At 42.3% G+C, this 22,661-nt stretch overlaps 2 protein-coding genes across 6 annotated transcripts in view; one reads left to right on the plus strand and one right to left on the minus strand.

Moving 5' to 3' along the window:
- Positions 1 to 22,661, minus strand: part of ENTHD1 (ENTH domain containing 1) — a 160,576-nt gene that overhangs the window by 109,754 nt on the left and 28,161 nt on the right. The window lies entirely within an intron of this gene.
- Positions 1 to 22,661, plus strand: part of GRAP2 (GRB2 related adaptor protein 2) — a 100,873-nt gene that overhangs the window by 52,686 nt on the left and 25,526 nt on the right. For all 5 annotated transcript variants that reach the window (XM_061639194.1, XM_061639196.1, XM_061639197.1 and 2 more), the window contains exons 2-4: positions 3,784 to 3,869; positions 8,157 to 8,248; positions 14,092 to 14,211. In XM_061639194.1, the coding sequence (XP_061495178.1) occupies positions 3,792 to 3,869; positions 8,157 to 8,248; positions 14,092 to 14,211 (290 nt within the window). In that variant the 5' untranslated portion in view covers positions 3,784 to 3,791. The remainder of the gene's footprint in view (positions 1 to 3,783; positions 3,870 to 8,156; positions 8,249 to 14,091; positions 14,212 to 22,661) is intronic.

Consider the following 22,661-nt stretch of genomic DNA (forward strand, 5'->3'; position numbering starts at 1 on the left):
CTATGAAGTCATTCAGTGGTCTTAGGCCAAAACTGGCTAACGTTTGTTCCTCCAGATGTTGCTGGATTACAACTCCATCAGCCCTGAATGTTGGCCATGCTAGCTGGGACTGACTGGAGCTGGAGTCCAACAATGTCTGGAAGGCCACAAGTTCTTCATCCCTGCTTTTGGACAAACTCTCACTCAGCCTTGGCTCCCTAACTCCTGTCTAGAAATAAAAATAATGACTTATTTTACCTGGTTGTTGCAAGGATTATTGAGAAAATGTATGTGTCATAATACTGAACCCTTTACAACTTATTGCAGCTACTCAGTATGGTGATGATTATTAATCAACATTTTTTTAAAAGGTTATGTGTATGACGATGTCCTACTAGCTGTGTTACATAAAGCTTTAAGTTACTAAAAGTGATAAGGATATCTTAGAGCAGGGGTGGCCACCCTTTGCCCCTCCAGATGTTATTTACTTATTTATTTCATTTATGAATCACTTCCCATGAGGAAGGGATAGTTTTGAACTGCTATAAATTTTTAGAAATGTTGTGTTTTTGGATTGTGATTTTTGAAAACATGTTGCTTGACTACAACTCCCATCACTCCTGATTACTGGTCATTCTGACTAGAGCTTGTTGGGAGCTGTAATCCACAACATCTAGAGGGCCAGAGGTTGCCCACCCATTTTAGAGGATGAACATAAGTTGATAAAAAAGAATTATGGGTAATGAAACACATTATGCATATTTTTGCAAGGGCCATGTTATCTGTTTCTTAACAGCAGCTCACATTACAGCCTCTCACATGTGCTATAAACTGAGCCACTTCCTGCCCTGCTTTTGCCAGTTTAAGCAGGGATGAGGAGCAGATTGAGATAAAGGGACTGTTGCATCTATAGCCCTTTCAGATCATATCACAACCATGTCAGCAGGAAATGGTAAGAGGAGCTTTCCTGCCCCTTATCCTGGCATCATCTACAGAAATCATAAAAATATTTTTTTTGTCTGCAGTGCAATCAGACACTAGTGCATTTATTTGATATGGGTTCATGGGCTATACATTTGATCCACCTGAATGCATTATTAGAAGATAGCTATACAGTTACTAGTAAAATACATAGTTTATTCATATTGATGACTTCTTCCACAATGGCAGCTGTGGGGAAGCAGGCAGCAACCCTCCAGATGTAGTTGAATTCAGGGGCATCACTAGGGCGGTGTGGCAGGTGCGGGCCGCACTGGGTGACACCACCAGACGGGGGTGACCCCCAGAGCCGACCCCCCAGGCACCGCCTAGGCACCAACGAGAGCCTTCACGTGGCGCGCCGGCTGCTAGAAGGTGGAAGCGGTGGCAGCGAGGCCTCGGTGCGCTCCCGGGCCCTGTCGTTCAGCCGCGCGCTTGTAGAGGCCGTGTGCGCGCTGTGTGCGCGCGATCACAGTCGCTCACAATCTCAGAGAGAAGGCGCTGCGGGCCGCACCGGGTGACACCAACCCTAGTGATACCGCTGGTTGAATTCCAATTCCCATCTGCTTAAGCTAGCATGGCCAATGGTCAGGGATGATGGGAGTTGTAGACCAGCAATATCTGGAGGGCCAAAGGTTCCCAGCCCCTGCATTATGTAAATATCTCTTGTTTTTTCTAAGATAAAATGCTTGTAAAGATCCTGTGCACACATATAGGTATTTTGATATCTTTACATTCAGTACAACAGGGATGGGGAACCTGTGACCCTCCAGATATTGTTGGACTTCAACTCCCAGCAGCCCCAGCCAAAATGGTGAAATTCATGGATGATGGGAGTTATAGTCTAACAACATTTGGAGGGCCACAGGTTCTCCACCTCTGTTGTACAACAACTTTGCAGTTCTGACAGCTGTGAAAACTAATATCCTTCCCTTTGTCTTTATATTTCTCAAGAATCTTTTTATCTCAAAGGAAATTGAAGCTTTTTTCACACAGTGGCTTGAGCTGCCTTTTTATTTGTTTGTTTGTTAAATTTATATCCCGCCCTTCCTCCCAGAAGGAGCCCAAGGTGGCAAACAAAACTTTAAAAACACTCTAAAACATCTTAAAACAGACTTTAAAATATATAAAAACAAAACATCTTTAAAAACATATTAAAACAAAACATCTTTTAAAAAATCTTTAAAAACATCTTAAAAAAAAAAAAAAACTTTTAAAAACATATTTGAAAGCAACTCCAGCACAGAACGCTTTACCAGGATAATTTTTGAGAGAATTGGTTCTGTAATTAACTCCTCACACCAGAGGTTTCTGGCCTGTTATTTTTTTTCTTTACTTTTATTTTGGATGGTCTGCCATCATTAAAAACATTGTTGAATTTTGATGCATTATGTGGAATGCCTGCCTTTTTCTGTCTTTTTCTATACCATCTGTACTTGCTGCTGCAGCACTTTCCGGCCCTGCATATGTTGTGCTGCAGCAGCCGTCACCTATATCCTTACCACAATAGTTTTGGACAATAGCCTGCTCTTTTACTGTCCATGACAAACCCCGAAGCGTACTCACAGCAGTGGCCAGAAGGCTGTTTGTGACCTGAAAGGAGTCAACGAATTTTTGGTATACCACCATGTTATTCTTAGAGTTCTTCTCAATTAGCTTCAGCACATTCATAAGAGCAATGCTGTCCCTACAACACTGTTGCCTTCCTGCCCTGAACTTATTCAGTGATTCCACCAGGACAGCCTGCAATATAGCCTCGGAACATTGATTTCTGGACTTCTTGGAATGCATCTCTGCTAGGCAGGTGGCTGGGGAGAGTGCAGAACATGAATTGGCTATTGCTCTGTACACATTAGGCATTACAGTGTCAGAAGGCTACACACTGCAAGTGTCCTCTGGTTGTATGAAACAATGTTGATCTTCGTAGACTGACATGTACTGCTCTGGCTGTCTCTCCTACAAATCCAGAAGATCAATTGTTTAATGTACTATCGTGAAATACCCTGGCTGTTTCTTTCTGTGGTGTTCATAGATGGCTGCTGCGCCTTTTGTTTGTTGAAAGAATTGAGGTGATGATGTCTTTGACCTCTGCTCATCTCTGCAATCATAACTGGTTCGTGATCCACTGGGAGGGATCACTCTGCTGTTTTTTTCCAGGTTCAGCTGATACTCCAGCTGGTCCTTCTCTTTGGAAAATGTTATTTGAGCACTGTTACACATGTACTGATAACTTCACAGCTAGGCTATTGTAGTGCTTTGTCCATAAAGTTGCAGCTCTTGAAGACCAATTGGAAACTGGATTGTGTGTATTATTATGGAAATTTTCAGTGTGGAGTTACTGTTCCTTCAACATGGCTCAAACCCTTCTCTTGAGATGCCTATGGTTGCTCCATTCAGAACATCTATTCACAGCACCTTGTGCAAGAGAGCGAGAGCATGTGCGTATGTGTACTAGGCTGGGAGACATAAAATGGTATTATCTGGCCATTGCTGCATGCTGATCAGTAATGCCTTTCCTGCATGGGTGATGATGTTGCCCAAGATAGTGACTGATTTGGTGCTGCTATGCTTAGCTTTTGTTTCATTGGCTATTGATGTATTGTTGATTCTGCTGCAGGTTGAATTTAGGATTGTGACTAGGTTACGCCACCAGTGTAGTGAGGCCATAGGATCAGCCAGTCCAAGTGGCTGGCAGCATAAATGAGGAATGAGTTCATCCAAAGATCCTCTGAATAAATGGGCTATACCAAATTTTCCTGTGACCAATACAGTTCCTCATAATAGTTGTAAGTACTATCCTACTCTTTCCAACTGACTCTTTCACAGGAGACAGCATGGAAGCTATTGCAAAGTTTGACTTCAATGCAACAGGAGAGAATGAACTGAGTTTCCGGACTGGAGATGTTCTGAAGGTAAGTGCCAACCAAGGTTTCACCAAAGTATTTTCTGTCTAACACTGTAAGCTCTTCTAAATGCTTAAGGGATTGTATTAACCATCCATTCTACAAGCCATTAAACCCTAAACTGGCATCTGTGGATTAGCAGTTCACTGATAATTGCAAGGCTGCATAGGGATTGCCTTATTCCATATGTGCCCACTTGACTGCTTCTATCTACAGACATGGCATTATTACAGGTGCCACATAATACTGCATTTGTAAGAAATCAATCTTTTCATATGGCAACCCTACACTTTGAAACTCTCTGCACAGTGACATCAGGCAGGCACTCTTGCTGAACTCTTTTAGGTGCCTATTTAAAACATTTTTGTTTAGGCAAGGCTATCCAGACTTGTAGAAGTTCAGATTAAAATACATACTTTTAGCCTACTGTTGATTTTAATTAACTTTTGAATGTTTTTAAATACCTGTTTTTAGCAGTCTTTTATTGATAATAGTAATGTTTCAATTTTATGTTTTGTAAACCGCTTAGAGGTTTTATTGCAATCTAGTGGTATATATATTGTTAAACAAATAAAACAAATAAAAAGAAAATTCCTCTTAGTCCATACTTTAAATTTGCATTTCAAAGACGAACAAGAAGAACAAAGACTCAAGGTGATAGTTCCTATAAAGATATTAAGCAATCACAAACAGTGGAAAAGTTATTCACAAGGAAATATTCACAATCCTACATGACAGAAGCATGTTGGAATTGTTGTTGATCACAAGCTGAATATGAGCCAACAGTGCGATGTGGCTGCAAAAAAAGGCAAATACTATTTTAGGCTGCATTAACAGAAGTATAGTTTCCAGTTGTGTGAAGGACTAGTTCCCCTCTATTTGGCACTGGTTAGGCCTCATCCTGAATACTCCGTCCAGTTCTGGACACCACACTTTAAGAAGGATGCAGACAAACTGGAACAGGTTTAGAGGAAGGTAACAAGGATGATTAGGGAACTGGAAGTAAAGCCCTATGAGAAGAGACTGAAAGAACTGGGCAAGTTTAGCCTTGAGAAGAGAAGAGTGAGGGGAGATATGATAGCACTCTTTAAGTACACGAGGCGGGCCAAGAGCTCTTCTCGATCATCCCACAGTTCAGGACCCGGAATAATGGGCTCAAGTTACAGGGAGCCAGATTTCAACTGAACATCAGGACAAATTTCCTAACAACAATGAAACCAATTACCTAGGGAAGTGGTGGGCTCTCCACCACTGGAGGCATTCAAGAGGAGGCTGGACAGCCACCTGTCAGGTGTGCTTTAACTTGGATTCCTGCATTGAGCAGGGAGTTGGAATTGATGGCTTTAAAAGCCCCTTCCAACTCTACTATTCTATGATTCTATGAAATAATTTGGGACAATTTCCAGGGGAAGTGAACAATAAAGGTGGGGGAATCTTGTTCACCAGTGTTTGTTCTCCAAATCCCATGACAGTGTCCCCCAACCTGATGCCCTCCAAATGTTTTGTACTACAATTCCCATCATCCCTGACTGTTGGTAATATTGGCTGAGGCTGATGGGAGATATAATCACAACAATATAGAGGCAACCAGGCTGGGGGAAAGCTGTCCTTTGAAACAGCAACATAATTGTGAAATATTTCTTTCTCGCACAACATGTACACACAAAATTGGAGAGTATCAAGCTGTTTTTGAAAAGCAATATGGGTCACAGCATTGATGTGGAGATTAAAGAGTCAGGAAGTGTGAGGTTCACTGTGAGGAGGAAACCTATCTCCCCACATTGCAACCCCTTCTGTGAAAGAAACCATCAGAAGCCAGTCCTCCATACACCAGAGCAAGTCTGGATCCCTAGTTCCAGCAAAGCAAGCGCTAAACAGATGTCACTTTTAGTACTGTCGTAATATGAGCACTGGGCCCCCATGGAAGAAAAGTAGTTGTAATAAAGGATCTGTAGTTCTAGCCGCTGGTGTAGCTCTCCCACCTCATTCGTAGTGGTACAAATTTTGGTAGTTTGGTAGCAGGTGATATTGTTAAGTTTCACTAGTTAATTAATTTGTGGCTATTTCTGTGAGGAGAAAAATAAAGGGAGAATTTATACGCAGAATGTAGTTGTAGGAATTATTCGTTGCTTTCTACCTTCTTGTCATTTACACCTGTATAAAGAACTTAAATGCTACCAAATTTGGAAAGGGATTGCTACATGAAGAGGTAGAGCCAAAACACAATGGCCACCATACAACACAGATATTTAAACATTGAAATCAATGGACTAAAGTGCACTTCTCTGCATTGAATTGAGCTCGGTATGTTTTGCAATCCATGGAAAATGGAACACATGCAGGTCAAAACAACAAACAGCCTCTGAGCCATTTTTTACTCCATGCCTCAGCTTCCTCGGTGCACGGTAGCAAAAGCAATTTTGCACACACTTAACTTGGGAGTAAGTCCCATTTAAATCAGTAGGACTTTCTTCCCCGTAAACATCCATAGGGTCTTGCTGAATTTCTCTAATGTAGGAACTGCACATTGTTCCATACATCAGGGAGATTTTTTAGCTTTCTTCCACATGTTAGTTAAATGAAAGGGTTTGTATTTTGCTGGAGCAGACCAATAAAAATAAAGCAACCTATTAAAAATAACTCTCACACAATGCCTTAAGCCTTTTGTAAGATCTTCAAAACAAGAACTCCATCACAGACCTACTAGAAATACTCATTCAGGATTCCTCCACCATCTGAAGAAGTCTGTAGGAATTTGGGCACAACTAAACAGCACTTCCTCTAATGTATATGTGTCTTCCTCATAGTTTTACTTCTTCTGATTAATGTTTAGCTTCCACCATGGCTGCTGTTTTAGAAGAGCTCTTGATATCAGCAGCTCCACAATCCCAATGCAGTCTATAATTGTCGTTACAAATTATTGATTTTGTTTCATTTTCCTTTTGACTGAATTGCCTACCTTTGAAGTCAGGTTCTCTACAGGGTGGATTAAATATTAGGCTAACTATGTTACAGAGCAGGATCTTAGCCAAGTTGGCCTCTTTGCTTAGTGCTTTGTGTAGCAAGTGCATGTATGCTACTCCCAGCACCTATTATTTTTTATGCTTCCCTGCAGTCAGAGGGTGATGAATGGGGGAGAGCAGCTGTCCCATGTGGCCTGCACCACATGTGAAGCAGAAAATTATGTATGCTGTGGTGTGGTGTGAGATTACCACTTCAGGACAGAGGAAGCTTGCTTGTCTCTGTGGCTGAGTGACCATACCTGTATGAAGGCTGAAAACGCAGTGTTATCAGGCAGGACTGAAGCAGCACTGTAATTAGTCACTGACAGGCAGAAGCAACTGTTAAACAAAACTCATTTATAGAGATAGTATATACACTGCCATTCAGTTAAGTTCAGTGCAGCTGATGAGTCTGGCAGAAGTCTTCCATGCTGGCCAAGTGTCTGTGTTCGTACATGTGACTCCTGAAGATATCAGTTTACTTTCATAGCAAAACTTTGCTAAGGGATCTGGTGAAACATGAGTGGGAAGACCCTTTACATATCACTTTCAGGAGCAGGGTTATCACCCCTTGAACCATTCCCCCAGCAACAGCAACTAACCAATCACACGCTAAGGAAGATTTAATAGTCTGTTTCCTAATTTAGGTAGGTTCTAGCTATGACATGCTTTGAGGACATGTCCTCAGCAACACCTCTCTGCCTTCAGTTTGGGAACCTTATTTCTGTCTGTTACTGGAATTATGTCCTTGCATCATATGAAGATGAGCTGCCTTTGTACAATATACTTGTTACTGCACTATACAAGGGCTGCACCATCCCCACATTAGGCATGGAGAGGTTTTCCCAAGAGCTGGATTCCTTCTCCCAGGAAAGCCTACGCATGTAGAGATCTAAGTGCATGGGCATCCCCCGTGCAGACTTTCACAGCTAATGTGTGGACATCTGAGATGGGGCCAGGGAAGTTATGCAACCTCAGGGGCAGGGAGAGCAGTGCTGCCCCACTGGTCCTTGACAAGGTGGAGCACCCTTCACATGCATTAATGTATGAAGGGGGCTCTTATTTAGGCACAGTGGCTATGCTATGCTCTCTCTCTAAGGAGAGAGAATGGAGGGGGTTTTTTACACCTAGAGAACTGCTGAAGCTTGTTTCAGAGCCTTGTGAACAAGCTGACAATGGCTATCAGTGAGGAATGTGCTGCATATGGATTGGGGAGGCATGGGGCTTTCAAAACCTGGCTGACATAAGGCCTATATGTCTTTAAACCAATTGTGATTCTCCTTTTCATGCACAGATCTTAAGCTCTAAGGAAGATTGGTACAAGGCTGAGCTGAATAGTTATGAAGGATATGTCCCAAAAAATTTCATAGATTTTCACAGTCCGACGTAAGTATGTCATCTTTTCAAGGTGCTTTATCTTGAGTGTGTTCAGTTTTTATTTGGCACACTTGGCAGTGACGGCAACAACAGCACACACACACAAACACATACCCACACAAAAGCCCACCCTGAAGCCCGTAGCCGATGGGAAACAAACAATAGGCAGGCAGGCACATGGTTCTCCTCGGCTCACACTCCCGACTCTCTTGGTGCCACAGATCTGTTGGTGAAGCAGCAGCAGCAGCTCTTTCCAAATTCCCAGGATGGTAGTCAGGATCAGCAGGCAGGTGGGCAGGCACCAGGTAAAGAGCTGGCACAGAATGGATGAAATTAACCAGCCTGCTCTTTGCTTTGCTAATGTGAAATTGACCAAAAGATCTTTCTGTTTCTCTTGCTTTCTCCCATGGGTGGGGGTGGGGAATACAATCCAATACAATTCAGGGTGAGGGTGAGGAACAGACATAGTGGGGGAGTGAGTGGTGGGCACTGGGAAGGCAGAGAGAAAGCCGTTTTCCTTTCGTAAGGGAAAACATTGTTAGAAAAAATGATACAAGTATTTTTTTTAAGGAGGAAAAAATCAAAATGATAAAAGGAGAAAATAGTGGAAAACCAACAAACATGGGATGGAACCAGAGCTTGGAAAAGTTACTTTTTTGAACTACAATTCCCATCAGCCCCAGACAGCATGGCCACTGGATTGGGCTGATGGAAGTTGTAGTTCAAAAAAGTAACTTTTCCAAGCTCTGGATGGAACTGCCTTCTAGTTTGACAGAATGCAATTGAACTGGAAACAACAAGGGGATCCCAGCCCTAGCTGCACCCTCCGGATGTTTTTGACTACAGCTTGATCAGTCCCAGTGAGTGTGGCCAATGATCAGGGGTGACTGGAGTTGTAGTCCACAACATCTGGAGGGTACCATGTTGGATACCCTGATGCAGTGGAGGCTGGTCCATTCGAGCAAATGGGGCACTGCCCCACCAACCTTGGTATGCCCTCAGCATGCCACCACTTCCCCACTTTCTTAGTTATAACCAGTCCCAGGGGTGGCACTGCCTGTTAGCTTCCTCCTCCTTAGTCTCAGTGTTGCCCTCTTGTAAGACTCAGCAGCAAGGAGGTTGGGGATAAAACTAGAATTATTTGGCTTTGTCACTGGCTCTGGCTCCACTATTATTATTTTATTATGATTTATTAAATTTATTAGTTGCTTTTCTTAACAGAAGTGAGCCCAAAGCAATGTACAATCAATAAAAAATTAAAACCAATATAAAAAACTAAACCAAACAAAAAGTTAAAAAATACAATGCATAGATATAAAAGGCGGTGGAGCAGCCCACCCCCAAAAAGAGGCTTCAACATCAAAAGCCCTCCAAAATTAAGAGCCAAATGCTTGGGAGAAGAGAAATGGTTTTGCCTGGCACCTAAAGATAGATAATGATGGCACCAGGCACTAAGGAGTGCATTCCATAAACGGGGGCCACCACTGATAAGGCCCATTCTCATGTCACCACCCCCTGCTCCTCCCTCAGAGGGGTATAGGAAGAAGGGCTTCAGATGCCAAATGTAAGGTCATATGGGAAAAGGCAGTCCGTGAGGTTGGTCTCCCTGCTTTCCACCCCACCATTACCAATGAGCATCAGCCACCACTGTCCCAATGTAACAGTCGCCAAGGCTGAAAGAAACTCATGGGGACATTACACTCTCTAAGGATATTATACAAATGACAAACCATCCACATTCTGCTTGTCAGGGCTTGCCTGAATGTACAAGTGGGAGCTTGGACAGAAATATTTTCATAGAAACCAAGAAAGTGGCATGCCATCTAAGCAGCATGCCCAGTGGAGACTGGTCCATTAGGGCAGGTGTGGCACTGCCCCACCAAACTCACTCTGCCTTCAGCCACCTCCCACCTGCCTACCTCCTTATTTGCAGCCAGTCTAGGGAGTGGCACTGCCTATCAGCCGCCTCCTCCTTAGTTTCAGTGTTGCCTTGGTAGAGCTCAACAGAGGAGGATGGAGACAAAAGCAAAATTAGTTACCTCTAGCTCTGCTAGCCATTTGCTCTGGCAGCCTGGCTCCCCCTACTGTTGGCCTCCCTGCATTCCACCCTACCAGTCCTAATGAGCACCAGCCCCTACTGGGCATATCCCAGGATTTCTTGTAAAGTCATAGGAGGCCACAATCTGTGGATCATGTGATATATGTTCATAGGCACACTGTTCACATGTTGAGGGGATTGCAGCGGGGTTGCACTTGGTAGCTGCTTCCCTCTGCCACTGATGTACATGCCAGCCATGCCCCAACTGCCCACACATTTGACACACATGAGAAGGGGCCCTTCATGTGTGCCAACCTTGGCCATTCAGGATCCCACCTTGCATGAAAGAACTCTAAGCACATATGATGGTACATGCATAGGGCCCTTTCTTGCACACTGAATGCAGAAATGAATGACAAAGGAGGGCACGACCATCAGGCACATCACAGTTCCCAGAGTTCTTTGGGGGGAATAATGTGCTTTAAATGTATGGTGTATACACAGCCAGGAATGCAAAGGCAATTGTAAAGCATGAAAAGGTGGGGTGGGGAGATGAAAAATATTAATTGTGAACTAATATATACAGCTGCCTAAAGGGGAAGGAGCAATAAAACCATTAAATCCAAGATCTAAAATTACTTAGCTGTACCAAAGCATCTGCTTACCTACCCCTAAATTGTCTTCCGCTTTCTAGCACTATAGAACACAAGGTGTTCAAAAAGATCTTTCCCCGCCTCCTTTTACTGTGATGCTACAGAAAAGTCTGTGTTGATGTGAGAAGAGACAGACATGGCAGTAGCTTAATGTATTTGGTACATTTATATTGCACTTCTCTTCTACCATGGAACTCCAGGCAGCATATATGGTGTTTCCAAGTGGTCTCCCATCCAGGCATTGACCAGACCCAGCCTTGCTTTGCTTTAGCAAGGTGACTCCATCATGTGTTCTTAGACCACACCTTGGATTTTGCAGATTTTTCTCATAATCTGATCTGATGAGCAACTGTTCTGTGCTATAGATTATTAACTAGACATTTGGTTCCAAGCACTGTCGTGGGAGTGTAAGTCACCCACTAACATCAACCATGTGACCCTTGCTGTCTCCTTTAACTGCTGTTTGTCAGTACTGTGCCACACAGAAGGCTTTCCGGTCTCATAATTTATGCTTAATAGAGCAGGCCATTTTGAGACTAGGAGATGGATCAGCAAGTTGCAGCTCAGGACCAAATTAGATGTTATTTTATTTGTGTGGCTAGCAGCACATCAGGGGATTTTGAAAATCTATTTATTTATTAAATTTCTATCCTGCCCTTCTTCCCAGAAGGAGCACAGGGCAGCAAACAAAAACACTAAAAGCACTCTAAAACATCTTAAAGACAAAAGACTTTAAAACATATTAAAACAGAACACCTTTAAAAACATATTCTGGCCCGTCTGCACTGGCTTCCTATTTGTTTCCAGGCTAGATTCAAAGTGCTGGTTTTGACCTATAAAGCCCTACACGGCATGGGACCGCAATACCTGGTGGAACGCCTCTCCCAATATAAACCTACCCGTACACTGCGCTCAACATCTAAGGCCCTCCTCCGAGTGCCATCCCATCGAGAAGCTCGGAGGGTGGTGACTAGAACTAGGGCCTTTTCAGTGGTGGCCCCCAAACTGTGGAACAGTCTCCTCGATGAGGTGTGCCTGGCACCGACGCTACTATCTTTTCGGCGCCAGGTGAAAACCTTTTTATACTCCCAGGCATTTTAAAGTGTATTTTAACAGTATTTCACTATTATCTTGTATTTTGGACGTTGTTTGGTTCTTTTATTGTTTGTTTGTTATTGTTTCTTGATTTATTGTATTTATTGTACTTATACACTGTGCTTGTTTTATCTTTTATGTACACCGCCCAGAGAGCCTTCGGGCTTAGGGCGGTATATAAATTAAATTAAATAAATAAATAAATAAAATATTTTAAAAAATCTTTTTTTAAAAAAAAAGCTTTAAAAACATTTTAAAAAGCAATTCCGATGGTGCAAAGGAGGAAGCCTAAATGGCCCATATCTTCCCACACACACACACACATTTTTTGTACTAATTCTGTGTATGGGAGAGGAGGATTTTTCACACAAGCTGTACTGTATTGGGGAGTGGGGGAAGCGAGGTTTAACCCTTCCATGAAAGAAGACAGCTGTGATTTGGTTCCAGAAACCTTTCAAGAAAATCTCTTCATTTAATGCTTCTTAAAGGGACTGCAACTTCTTTCAGTTCACCTAAGCAGAGGTTTAACCCTTCCCTCTATAACCTCAATCCTGACAACACTTCTAGGATTGCAGAAGCCTACACTGTCAGAAGGATAACATAAGAGGGAAAGCTCCCACTTACACCAGTGCAAGCTTCCCCCTCCGCTAAAGCTAACTGTAGCATGAGGGGATTTGTTAAAACTCCCCTTCTTATGCACTGTGGTCCTCATTAAAATTGGGTGGAGGCCAGCCAAGAATTAAAATTTTGAAATCCCCTGAGGTGACTGCTAGACACACAATTAAACAAAGTGTAGTTTGACCTTCAGTCCGCTGCTGCTGCTCCACTGTAAAAAGAGGATTTATTAGGTATATGAGGTGGAGAGGGACATCTCAGTCATTTGTCAAGTACAAATGCTTTAGTAGCCCTAAGTAAGTTATGGTTTGCATCATAGCTGCTAATTAAGACATGTTCATAGCGCATGGTAGAAGTTTCTCAATCTCCCATGCTCATATGCTATGGTACAGTACTATATGCATGTTTATGATCTTCCTCCGCAAATTTAAAGGTAACAGCAACAACCAAACAACTCTGCAGCCTTTTTTAAAAGCTTCTGTTCTGAGAGTACTGTGTTGTAGCAGAGATTATGCCTAGTGGCTTGACTACAGTAGGGCAGTGTAGACATCTAAATAATTATTGGCATGTTATTAACCTGGAGCAGGTGCAAGAGAAGCAATATTTCTAGGCTCTGGGGGATTGTGCTCTTCATTGTGTTCCACCACTGGCTCCTGCTGGATAGAACCAAAAGGACTTATTTGTATAGAACAGTTCCATCTGCTGGTAGTTGAGGGTGAGACCTCAAAAATAAATAAACACAGGTCTGTATTTTATTTTATTTTTAGCCAAATTGATCCATTTTTCTCTTAGAAGTGCCTGTGCCTTGGGTTGTTACATTAGGATGATACACACTCAGTTCTATGAGCCTCCTGAACTATATCACTTATTGGTCTCCGCACATGGAGCTAAATGTTTCTTCTAAGAATTTGATACAATAGGGATGCATGCAGGCATGCATTTAACAACAGGAATTGCATGTTTCCAGCTTGAGCTTCAAAATCACTGTGAATTTGGGTAAATTCATGATTAATGGTCTCCCCCCTCCCCCATTCTTTTGATGGTAATGTGTATAGCTTCAAAATGTAGTATGGCAGCCCCATGGCACGTGAGGGTCTTCCTGCTCAAACTGCTGACTGGGACCTTGGAGTTCTGCCTCAAAGTCCTACCTAACAGCATTGCTCTCAGAAAGGGGCTGATTTGATTTTGTGGAAGCAGCTCACGCTGGACTTTGGAAATATATGGAAGGGGTGCATTTATTTCTTACCCATTCTTTCTTTAGCAAACAGTGGGGTCATGCTGTTTCAGAAGGAATCATGCAGCATTTTCTACCATTGTACCCTTTTTCCTTTTCCCTTTTCCTGATGCACTGTAAATCTTCTCTTTTATTTTCCTTCCTTCCTTCTTTCCTTCCTTCCCCTATTTTTTTTACTACCTACATTCATCTCCATGTGATTTGTCACACTTGACAGTTGGTTCCATGAAGAAGTGTCCCGCCACAAGGCTGAGAATATGCTCAGGGACAAGGGTGTCGGCTCGTTCATCGTCCGAGCTACTCAGAATTCTCCAGGTGACTTCTCCATCTCTGTCAGGTACCTGTGACTTGTAGCTTCCCTTCCTATTTTTTTAAGAAAGATGTTTGGGATGGAGGGGGCCTCCCTCCCATAGGCATCTTGAAACAGTTGTGCTTTCCGTCTCTCTGTAGGAGAAAGATCATTTATTTATTTAAGAATTGGTTTCCTGCTACCTTCCTCCAAGGAGGCCTGACTTACAATATGATAAAAATATTAGTCAATAAAATTGATATATTAAAAGCATAACCCTATGTATTATTATGTATTGCATCTTTAGAGAGCTAGCCAGCAACTCCAGGCAACTAGTCTGGAGACTTCCAGTCCTGTGACTGAAATGTCTAGATCCAAAGGTGCCTCAGGGTCACTGACAGTGTTGTGTTCGGCTAGGGGTCCTGCCTCTTCTCCTCCTCCAAGGTAACCCTGTTTCGAAACTTGGGCAGGGCTGAACCCTATCCTGTATTTCTGAGAGAACTTAGTTGGAGGAGGAGGAGGAGGAGGGTGTGCTCTGGTTGCAAGTTATCCATGGTGGTAAAATGCTTCCTGGCAAAAACGTTCCAATTCTTCGTCTGATAAGTGCTTTTTATTTTCATTTTGAGGCTTGCTTCCCAGGGCTGTGCACTGATTCATGGCCAAATCAGATTTCTTAGCCTGCTGATGCTACAGCCATCCATAAGATGGTGATAAAGCATCATGGACTCCCATTCCAGTCAGAGGGAAGAATTATCTTGAAGATGTACTAACTGTATATAACCTTTAGAATTAATTGGGTAAACCATTTCTCTGTAGCTAAGCACAGTCTTTACACTGTGTAATGGTTGTGTAATGTATCTTATTCTGGAAACAGAAACTGAATTCAGGATTAAATTTAGTCACAAGTCAAAGAACACTGGTTCCAGCAAGACAAGCTAGTGGGAAAGAAGTTAAATGTGCCATACAGAAGGGAGCCATTGACACCAGAGATGCACAGTACAGAAGAAGATCCACCATAAACGGCCATATCATGGTTGTAGTTTAAGAACATTTCACCGACCAATGGAAGTTTGTTGTGTATTGTTAAGGAAATGGTTATGAACTTAAATGAAGAGAAGAGCTGAAAAGAACGAAGTAAAGAAAAAATGAAACATTTGAAAGTGACATTCCTAAGTAAATTCTTGATCAAGGATGTAAAGTCATAAGAGAAACTTAGGGATCATCTACACAGTGGTTTAATGTGTGTTTGGTGCTACTCACATCCCTTTTTAATTTGCATGGTTCACATGACGTTACTGGCAAACAGAAGGTATCACACAGTTTCCCCCTTGTAAATCCGTACTAACTCTATCTTCTGATAACATGAAAAGGGAAGGAAAAAATGTCTTCACTCCATATCTCTAGTGCTTGCAGACGCTGTGCTCCAATGCTTTTAGGTGAGTGTGTGAATCGCTCCCTTCTCCATACCCACTCCCTCCTCCTCCCTTCTTTGATTTCATTTCCTGTGGGCTGAAAAACAACTTACAGCTGCTCTCTACCATTCTGCAAGCCTTTTTTCTGTTGCTGCAAACGGTGCCTTATTTTTCTTTTCCCCTAGCTTGTGTGAAAAGCATAACACTGCTCAAAGATTTGTATTTCAGCTGTATTGTACCAGTGAAAATGCAAATAATCATACTTTGGGGGAGGGGAGTTAATGAAACTAACTGGTAGAACAAACTGAGCATGCTTGGTTGCCAAGTAACCAGAGGGACTGGAAATGTTAAATTGGAGGATGTGGTCATTAGGAAACTGCGTGATTGATCCTTCGCCTCAGTGTGAATAAAAAACACTGTGTTTGCAGCTGGCATTGAGCCCTTACTGTGGGCAGTGCAAATAGAAAACGGAGGTAAAAACAGCATATTTAGTGTGAAGTAATGTTCCCATGTGGATAAGTCCCTATTTCATTGTTAAGCCTACAAATGAATTTATATTAGTGAACTTTGGTTAATGCTACCTTGGTCAATGCTGCTGCTATTATTATTAGTATTATTAGTATTATACCACCCGTTACCTAAGATCCCAGGGGAAGTCACAACAATTTAAAATGCAACATTGAAAACAGTTTAAAACAAATTACAACCACAAGAACAGAGTGGGTCCTAAAAATATATCTGTCAAGAATCAAAGGCCAGGATAAAGAGGTGTGTCTTCAGAATAGGATGAAAATTGTATAATGTAGGTGCCAGATGCACCAGGGGTGTAGCGACTGGGGGGAGCAAATGAGGCCATTGCCCCCCAGATGACAATTCTGCCCCCTGCAAATTTAATTTTCCTTCAGTCCCCAAATTTCCAGCATTGCAGTAACTTAAAACTTCAGTTGAGCTTTTAGAAATACAGTTTAAGCATTCAAAGAGAAGAGCAGGGCAAAGTTACCAAGGAAATGTGAACACAGCAAATATAAGACTTGAAAGTGTGAGTGAAGTGAATGCAAATCTTGATGAATGGGGGAGGGAGTTGGCAAACCTAAGGGTTTGCAATTGGAGGAAGGAAAGGGGGGAAGGACAGATTGTTATGCACTGCAGAGCATCTTCCCCTCCTCTGCAATGTTCAGCCAACCTCTGTAGGTGGTGGGTGTTATTAGTACATCTAATGGGTGTGCCTAGGCTTTTGGGCTTAGACTAGGACCTGAGAAGAAGCAGAGAGGTGAGTCAGCTGGGTCTCCAAGGCCCAGGCAGCCTAATGAGAGCTTATTAATTTAGCCAAGGCAATCGGCAGCTTGAATATTTTGTGTGTGCGTGTGTGTGTGTGTGTGTGTGTGTAGGGGGTAGGGTTGCCAGATCAGAAGCATGCGAAACCCTGAGATTTCAGGGGCAGGCCCTAGTGATGTCATGGTGTGAGCCCTAGTAATATCATTAAGCATGATACATTAAGCATCAACCACAGTTGCTTGGAGCACACCACTCAAACGAAAAAATTTCTCTGATTGGAAATTGATAGAAATCTTAGCTAAATTAGGGTGTTTCTAGGTCCAGCTGAATTGACGGGATTATTCCTTCTCACCTGCTTAGACAGCTTGGGTAGGGAACATTTAATCCAGCCTACTTGCTTCTGGAAAGAAGGGTTCAAGTGCCCTCAGGCCAGGTCAGTCACCAGAAAGCCATTGTAGGAAGAAGGGAGCCTAATGTTGTGGAGATGTTAGATGGGAGCATTCAGGAGTAAAGATGGATGCCCCTGAAGGCTGCAATTTTAAACATACTTACTAAGGGACTCATGGAACTCAACAGGAATTACTTCTGAGCAGATATTGTTAGGATTGTGCTGTTGGTAAGGCTTGACTAGGGATCCTCTGCAACAATATCCATATCAAAGCAGGGTTGGCAATGCCCTGCCTGCCTTTTAACATAGCTGCTCCAAACGTCTTTACAGACTTGACCCTGCACTGCAGAGAGAGGTTTGAGAAATGAGTAAGAGTTAAGAAGATTCTCTACTCTTTCCTGCCTACTCTGAGGGCTGCTATAAACTCCCTTTGACAGCCAACCCAATTCCAGTGAGTCATAACTGACAGAGAGAAAACACACATGGTTTGATCTTCACAGACAGTAGACTGGGAACAACAGCAACTGAAGCCACACTTCCCAGTATGTGAATTCTCTTTTACAACTATTGGACAAGAAACAAACTGTCATGAAACCAACAAGATGCATCATCAGTAGGTTTAAGGGGGTTGAGCTGACCACATGGAACCACTGTTGCTGCTTCTATGGATGTAAGGGAGTACATGGTAAATGAAGTACAAATAGAAAAAAACAACCAAAAGACAGTGATGATTTCCTAAATGCAATACCATACCAATCACAACAAGATTTCTATGAGTAAAACAGAAAACTCAGCATCCCACAACCAGTCAGGGCTCCTAACTAAAACTAAAAAAATCCTGGCAGCCAGTCAGCAAGGTCATAGAAATCCCCATGTAGCACAACTGACCTGGCAGCTGTAGTCAGTACAGAATGCTGCGGCACGATTGCTGACATGAATGAGACCCTATCAGCACATAATACCTCTGCTCTGATATCTGCACTGGTTGCCGATTTGCTGCCAGGCCATGTTCAAGGTGTTTCCATGTTACAGTTTCCACATATACCTCTTCTGCTCTTGTAAGAAATTGATCCTTTAGTGTGGTAGTACCTATGCTGTGGAACTCCCTGCCTATTTACATTAGTCAAGTGCCTTCATTGTACTTATTATGGCACCTGCTAAAAACATTTTTGTTTAGGCAAGCCTACCCAGGCATGTAAAGCTATTATGTTTTTTATCTGTTTTTAACTCATTGTTTGTTTTATTATTTTGAATGTTTTTAAATACCTGTCTTTAACTGTTTTTGCCAATAATTTTATTGTTTTAATTCTTTCTATAAAGATTGATTGATTTATTGATTGATTGATTGTATTTATTGTATTTATACATTGCTTGTTTTTTATCTTTTTGTACACCGCCCAGAGAGCCTTCGGGCTTAGGGCGGTATATAAATTAAATTAAATAAATAAAATAAAATAAATATAAACTGCTTTGAGGTGTTTTACAATAAAGCAGTATATAAATGTAAATAAAATACATAAACAAATTTCGGAGTTACTGTGCACCTTGGGTTTCTTTCCTCTTGAGTACCAAGTCAGGCCATTTGATGCCATCTAGCTCAATACTGATGACATGAACTAGCATTGGCTCTCCAGGATTCCAGGCAATAGTCTCTTCCAGAGATTGAATTTTGGACTTTTGCATGCCAAGCATGTGCCCTACCACTGAACTGTAGCCCTGTTTAAAAACTTATATTTTAAAATTGTTCTTTTCAATTCACTAATGAATGCACAGCATACTAGAGCAGATCCACACCTTGCATTTAAAGCACAGTCAACATACATTTGAAGCACATGAATCCCACTACAGAATCCTGGGAACTGTAGTTTGTTAAGGGTGGTGGGAACTATAACTGTGAGAGGGAAACTACACTTTCCAGGTTTCTTTGGGCGAAGTCATGTGCTTTAAATGCGAGTTGGATGTACTTTAATATATTATGTGGATCTGCATTACTTCATAAACTTTGCCTGCGTATAAATCATTGTAATTAATTTTTTTAATGGAAATAAGCAACAACGTTTACTGGGTGACCATGGGCTATGCACCATCTCTCAGCTTAATCTGCCCCTCAGGATGAAAACAACAGAGGGGGAGCAGGATCACCCTAAGGAAGAAGGGCACACTTAAAATGTAGAGGAAATAATAATTTGTAAATAATAATTTACAACTATAGTGTGAAATCAGATACATATCAAGGCACAGCATGAAGAAATAGTTATATAAGCATGAATGTTGAAGATGTTTACCATTTACACAACCTGTAAAGATATTTATAGCGCAATCCTATGCATGTTTACTCAGAAGCAGGTCCCAGCTATCACCACAGGGCTGCCAGGGAACTTCTTGCCCTAAGTGGAGGAGAGATCTAGTTTTCAAAAAGTTTTTCTGCCCTTGATGCTTGTCTTGGCTGTTTTATTTATATAGTTTTGATTGATGCTTACTGTTTTAATTTTTTTAAATAAACCGCTTTGTGAGGTTCGCCTGAAAAGCAGTATATAAATATCTGAAATAAATCATAAATAAATAAAACTTCACGCCCAGTATGTTATGAACACGTGAATCTGCCTTATATTGAAGCAACCACCATTTGGACCTTCTAGCCAGTACTTTGTCCTCAAGTTGTTTTCTCAGCCTCCCCCATCCATGCTTTTGTAACTGAAAACAGAGCACAGTGTGCCTCAAAAGGGACTGTGTGATGCTGCTGCTTTCCAGGGTAGGCCATTGTACCATCTTTTCTGATGTTTATGAGTTGCCTCTCTGCCAAAGACCACTGCCAAAAAAAAAAAAGCAAAATGAAATATAAAACAATACAAAGTACATCATTATCTCTACAACATCAGCATGAAGCCCAGCTTTAAATAATAGCCAATCAAACTAACTAACTACAGGCTGAAATAAATGTGACAATACTATAGAAACGTACAAATATATAATAAGCAGGGCCAAAAAGGGAAATAGTCAGCAGGATAATTCATAGCAAGAATATGAACAATAAAATAGAACAGCAGGACCATAATACAAATGTCTGCACTAGTCCACTGGCAGACCACACATCAGATGGTCAGGCCAGGTTCCATTGGCTATGAATTACATCGCGTAAAAGAAAAGGCCTTGTTCCTAGTTCTTATATATTTTATTTGGGCAAAAATGGAACATGAGTGGACCCTCTCCCTAAGTGAGGGATGAGAACCTGTGGCCCTTGTGATGTTCCTATATTAATGTATATATGGTAAGTGTTGGTTGTTTAGAAGATACATGGTAAGTGGAGTGAAAGAGGAGGGGGAGTGAATGGGCAGTAGAATGCTAGATGATTGGCTGAGTGTTTAAAATGGCTGAACGTATAAAAGGAAGAGAGACAGCGGAATCTGGGAGGTGGTGGTGGTGGATGAGGTGAACTGAGTGGGTTGCTTGGTGGGGTTTAGAGAGTTGTTTGCCAGGAGAGAGTGGAGAAGGAGGGGGGTGGAGTTCGGATTAGTATTGAGTAAAACCATATGCTTATGTGCCTTAAGAAGAAATCTTGTTAATCTTGTTAGCTTTGTTATCTTTAATAAATACTTAATTTGGTTTACCAAAGGCCTGATCCTTGGCTGGGGTTGCACAGACCAGAAGGGAGGGTAAGGTAATGACCAAGGCTGAAGGGAAACTGTAACAAATGGTGGCAGCGGTGAAGAGAATAACAATACCAGTATTCAGAGTCTCTGGGAATACTAGTATTAGGACGTGACTGGTGGTTGCCTAGCAGGGGGATCTGTTGAGATCGGTGCTAGAGCGGGGAGAGAAACAATAAAAAAGGACAGTCCGGACTGGTGGAGTCCCTGGTGGTGCCTAGTGACAGGCAGTAGCCACGCGCAGGTAGGAACCTGACAGGGAGAGCCAGGGAAGGGCGTCACAGCCCTCCATATATTGTTGGACTCCCACTCCCATCAGTGCTAGCCAGCATGGCCAATGGGTAGAGGAGTCAGGAGTTGTAGTCTGTCATCATCTGGAAGGGCCAATGGTTAGCCCTCCTACCTTGATGGCAGCCAGGCACTCTTCTAGATTTCTTGACAAAGGAAGATTGAATTGGGTCCCATCAGGATGCTGCCCTTTAAAACGTCAGAGTTATCTCTTCTAGTCATTGCATATGGAATTTTAAAAGCGGGGAGACAAGATGGATCATAGTAGTATCCCACAGGTCAACACCATATAATGATCTGTCAATGACAGAGGTATAGAACACCCTGCGGACACACACGTGGGCACACATACACAAAACAGTCACTCTGCTATTCTTAGGGAAACATTAGATCAAGTGTATGATTAGAAATGTGTATGGGGCCAGTGAAACACTGAGAAAACCCCTTGGTTGTCATGGCAGCTATGAGGTCCTGAACTATGCTAGTCTCAGTATGGCGTTGAAGGACCTGAGCTACAATAACCTGGGGAACCATAACGCCAGCTGGAAATTGCCTGTGCAATCTCATCCAGGGACTCTGCAGGGCAGGTGGTATACCAGCTGAATTCTCACTTTTAATAATAATAAAAAAATAATAAAATTTAATTTATGTGTCGCCTATCTGGCCGATGGCCACTCTAGGCGACGTACATATAGTAAAATGCAGCAGAATACAATACAATAAAATTTTCTCAGATGTCCAACACAAAGGATCGACACTAGCAGTACTTCATTTCTGCCACTGGATATCTAACAGAGACAGTAAGTCTGCATACAATGGCCACTCCTCATCTCTTACTCCTCACTCCCAGTCCCATGTTGGTACTCCTGCAGGTGTAAGCTGGACTAAAACAGGCAAACCAGCGTTATTCATTCGGGTCTCAGTGATACAAGCCAGGACAGCTGTATCCTCCCCAGTGATATCAAGGAGGAAGCTTGTTTTATTAGCCACTAATCAGACCTTCACCAGCACCAAGGTGGAATTTCAGACAGCATTTCACATTCCCTGTGTTGGGTGTGCTGTTGAAGAGGGTGGGAACACACAATTATCTAAAGCTTCATATCTCAACACTTCTCAGTTGTCTTCCAGTGCCACATCCTCCTCCCTTACAACAACCCTGCTAGGTGCAGCTGCAGCTAGACTATATTTTTCCCAACACAATCTCCAATCTATGAAATAAAACAATGAGCCTATCCACCTCAATACACTCACTGCTTGCACAATATCAAATTCTCACTCTGAACAAGCAGGCTCCCATGCCCATTGCCTTTCAACAAATTATTTTGTTTGTTTATTTTATTTAATACTTTTATATCCTGCCTTTTCTCCAAGGAGTTCAAGGCAGCACTCTGCTCCATTTTATTCTCACAACAACCTGTGAGGTAGGTTAGGCTGAAAGATAGTGACTGGCCCGAGGTCACTCACTGAGCTTCATGGCCGAGTGGAGAG

Source organism: Rhineura floridana, chromosome 8 (assembly GCF_030035675.1).
Source record: "Rhineura floridana isolate rRhiFlo1 chromosome 8, rRhiFlo1.hap2, whole genome shotgun sequence".
In the NCBI taxonomy this organism is placed as follows: Eukaryota; Metazoa; Chordata; class Lepidosauria; order Squamata; family Rhineuridae; genus Rhineura; species Rhineura floridana.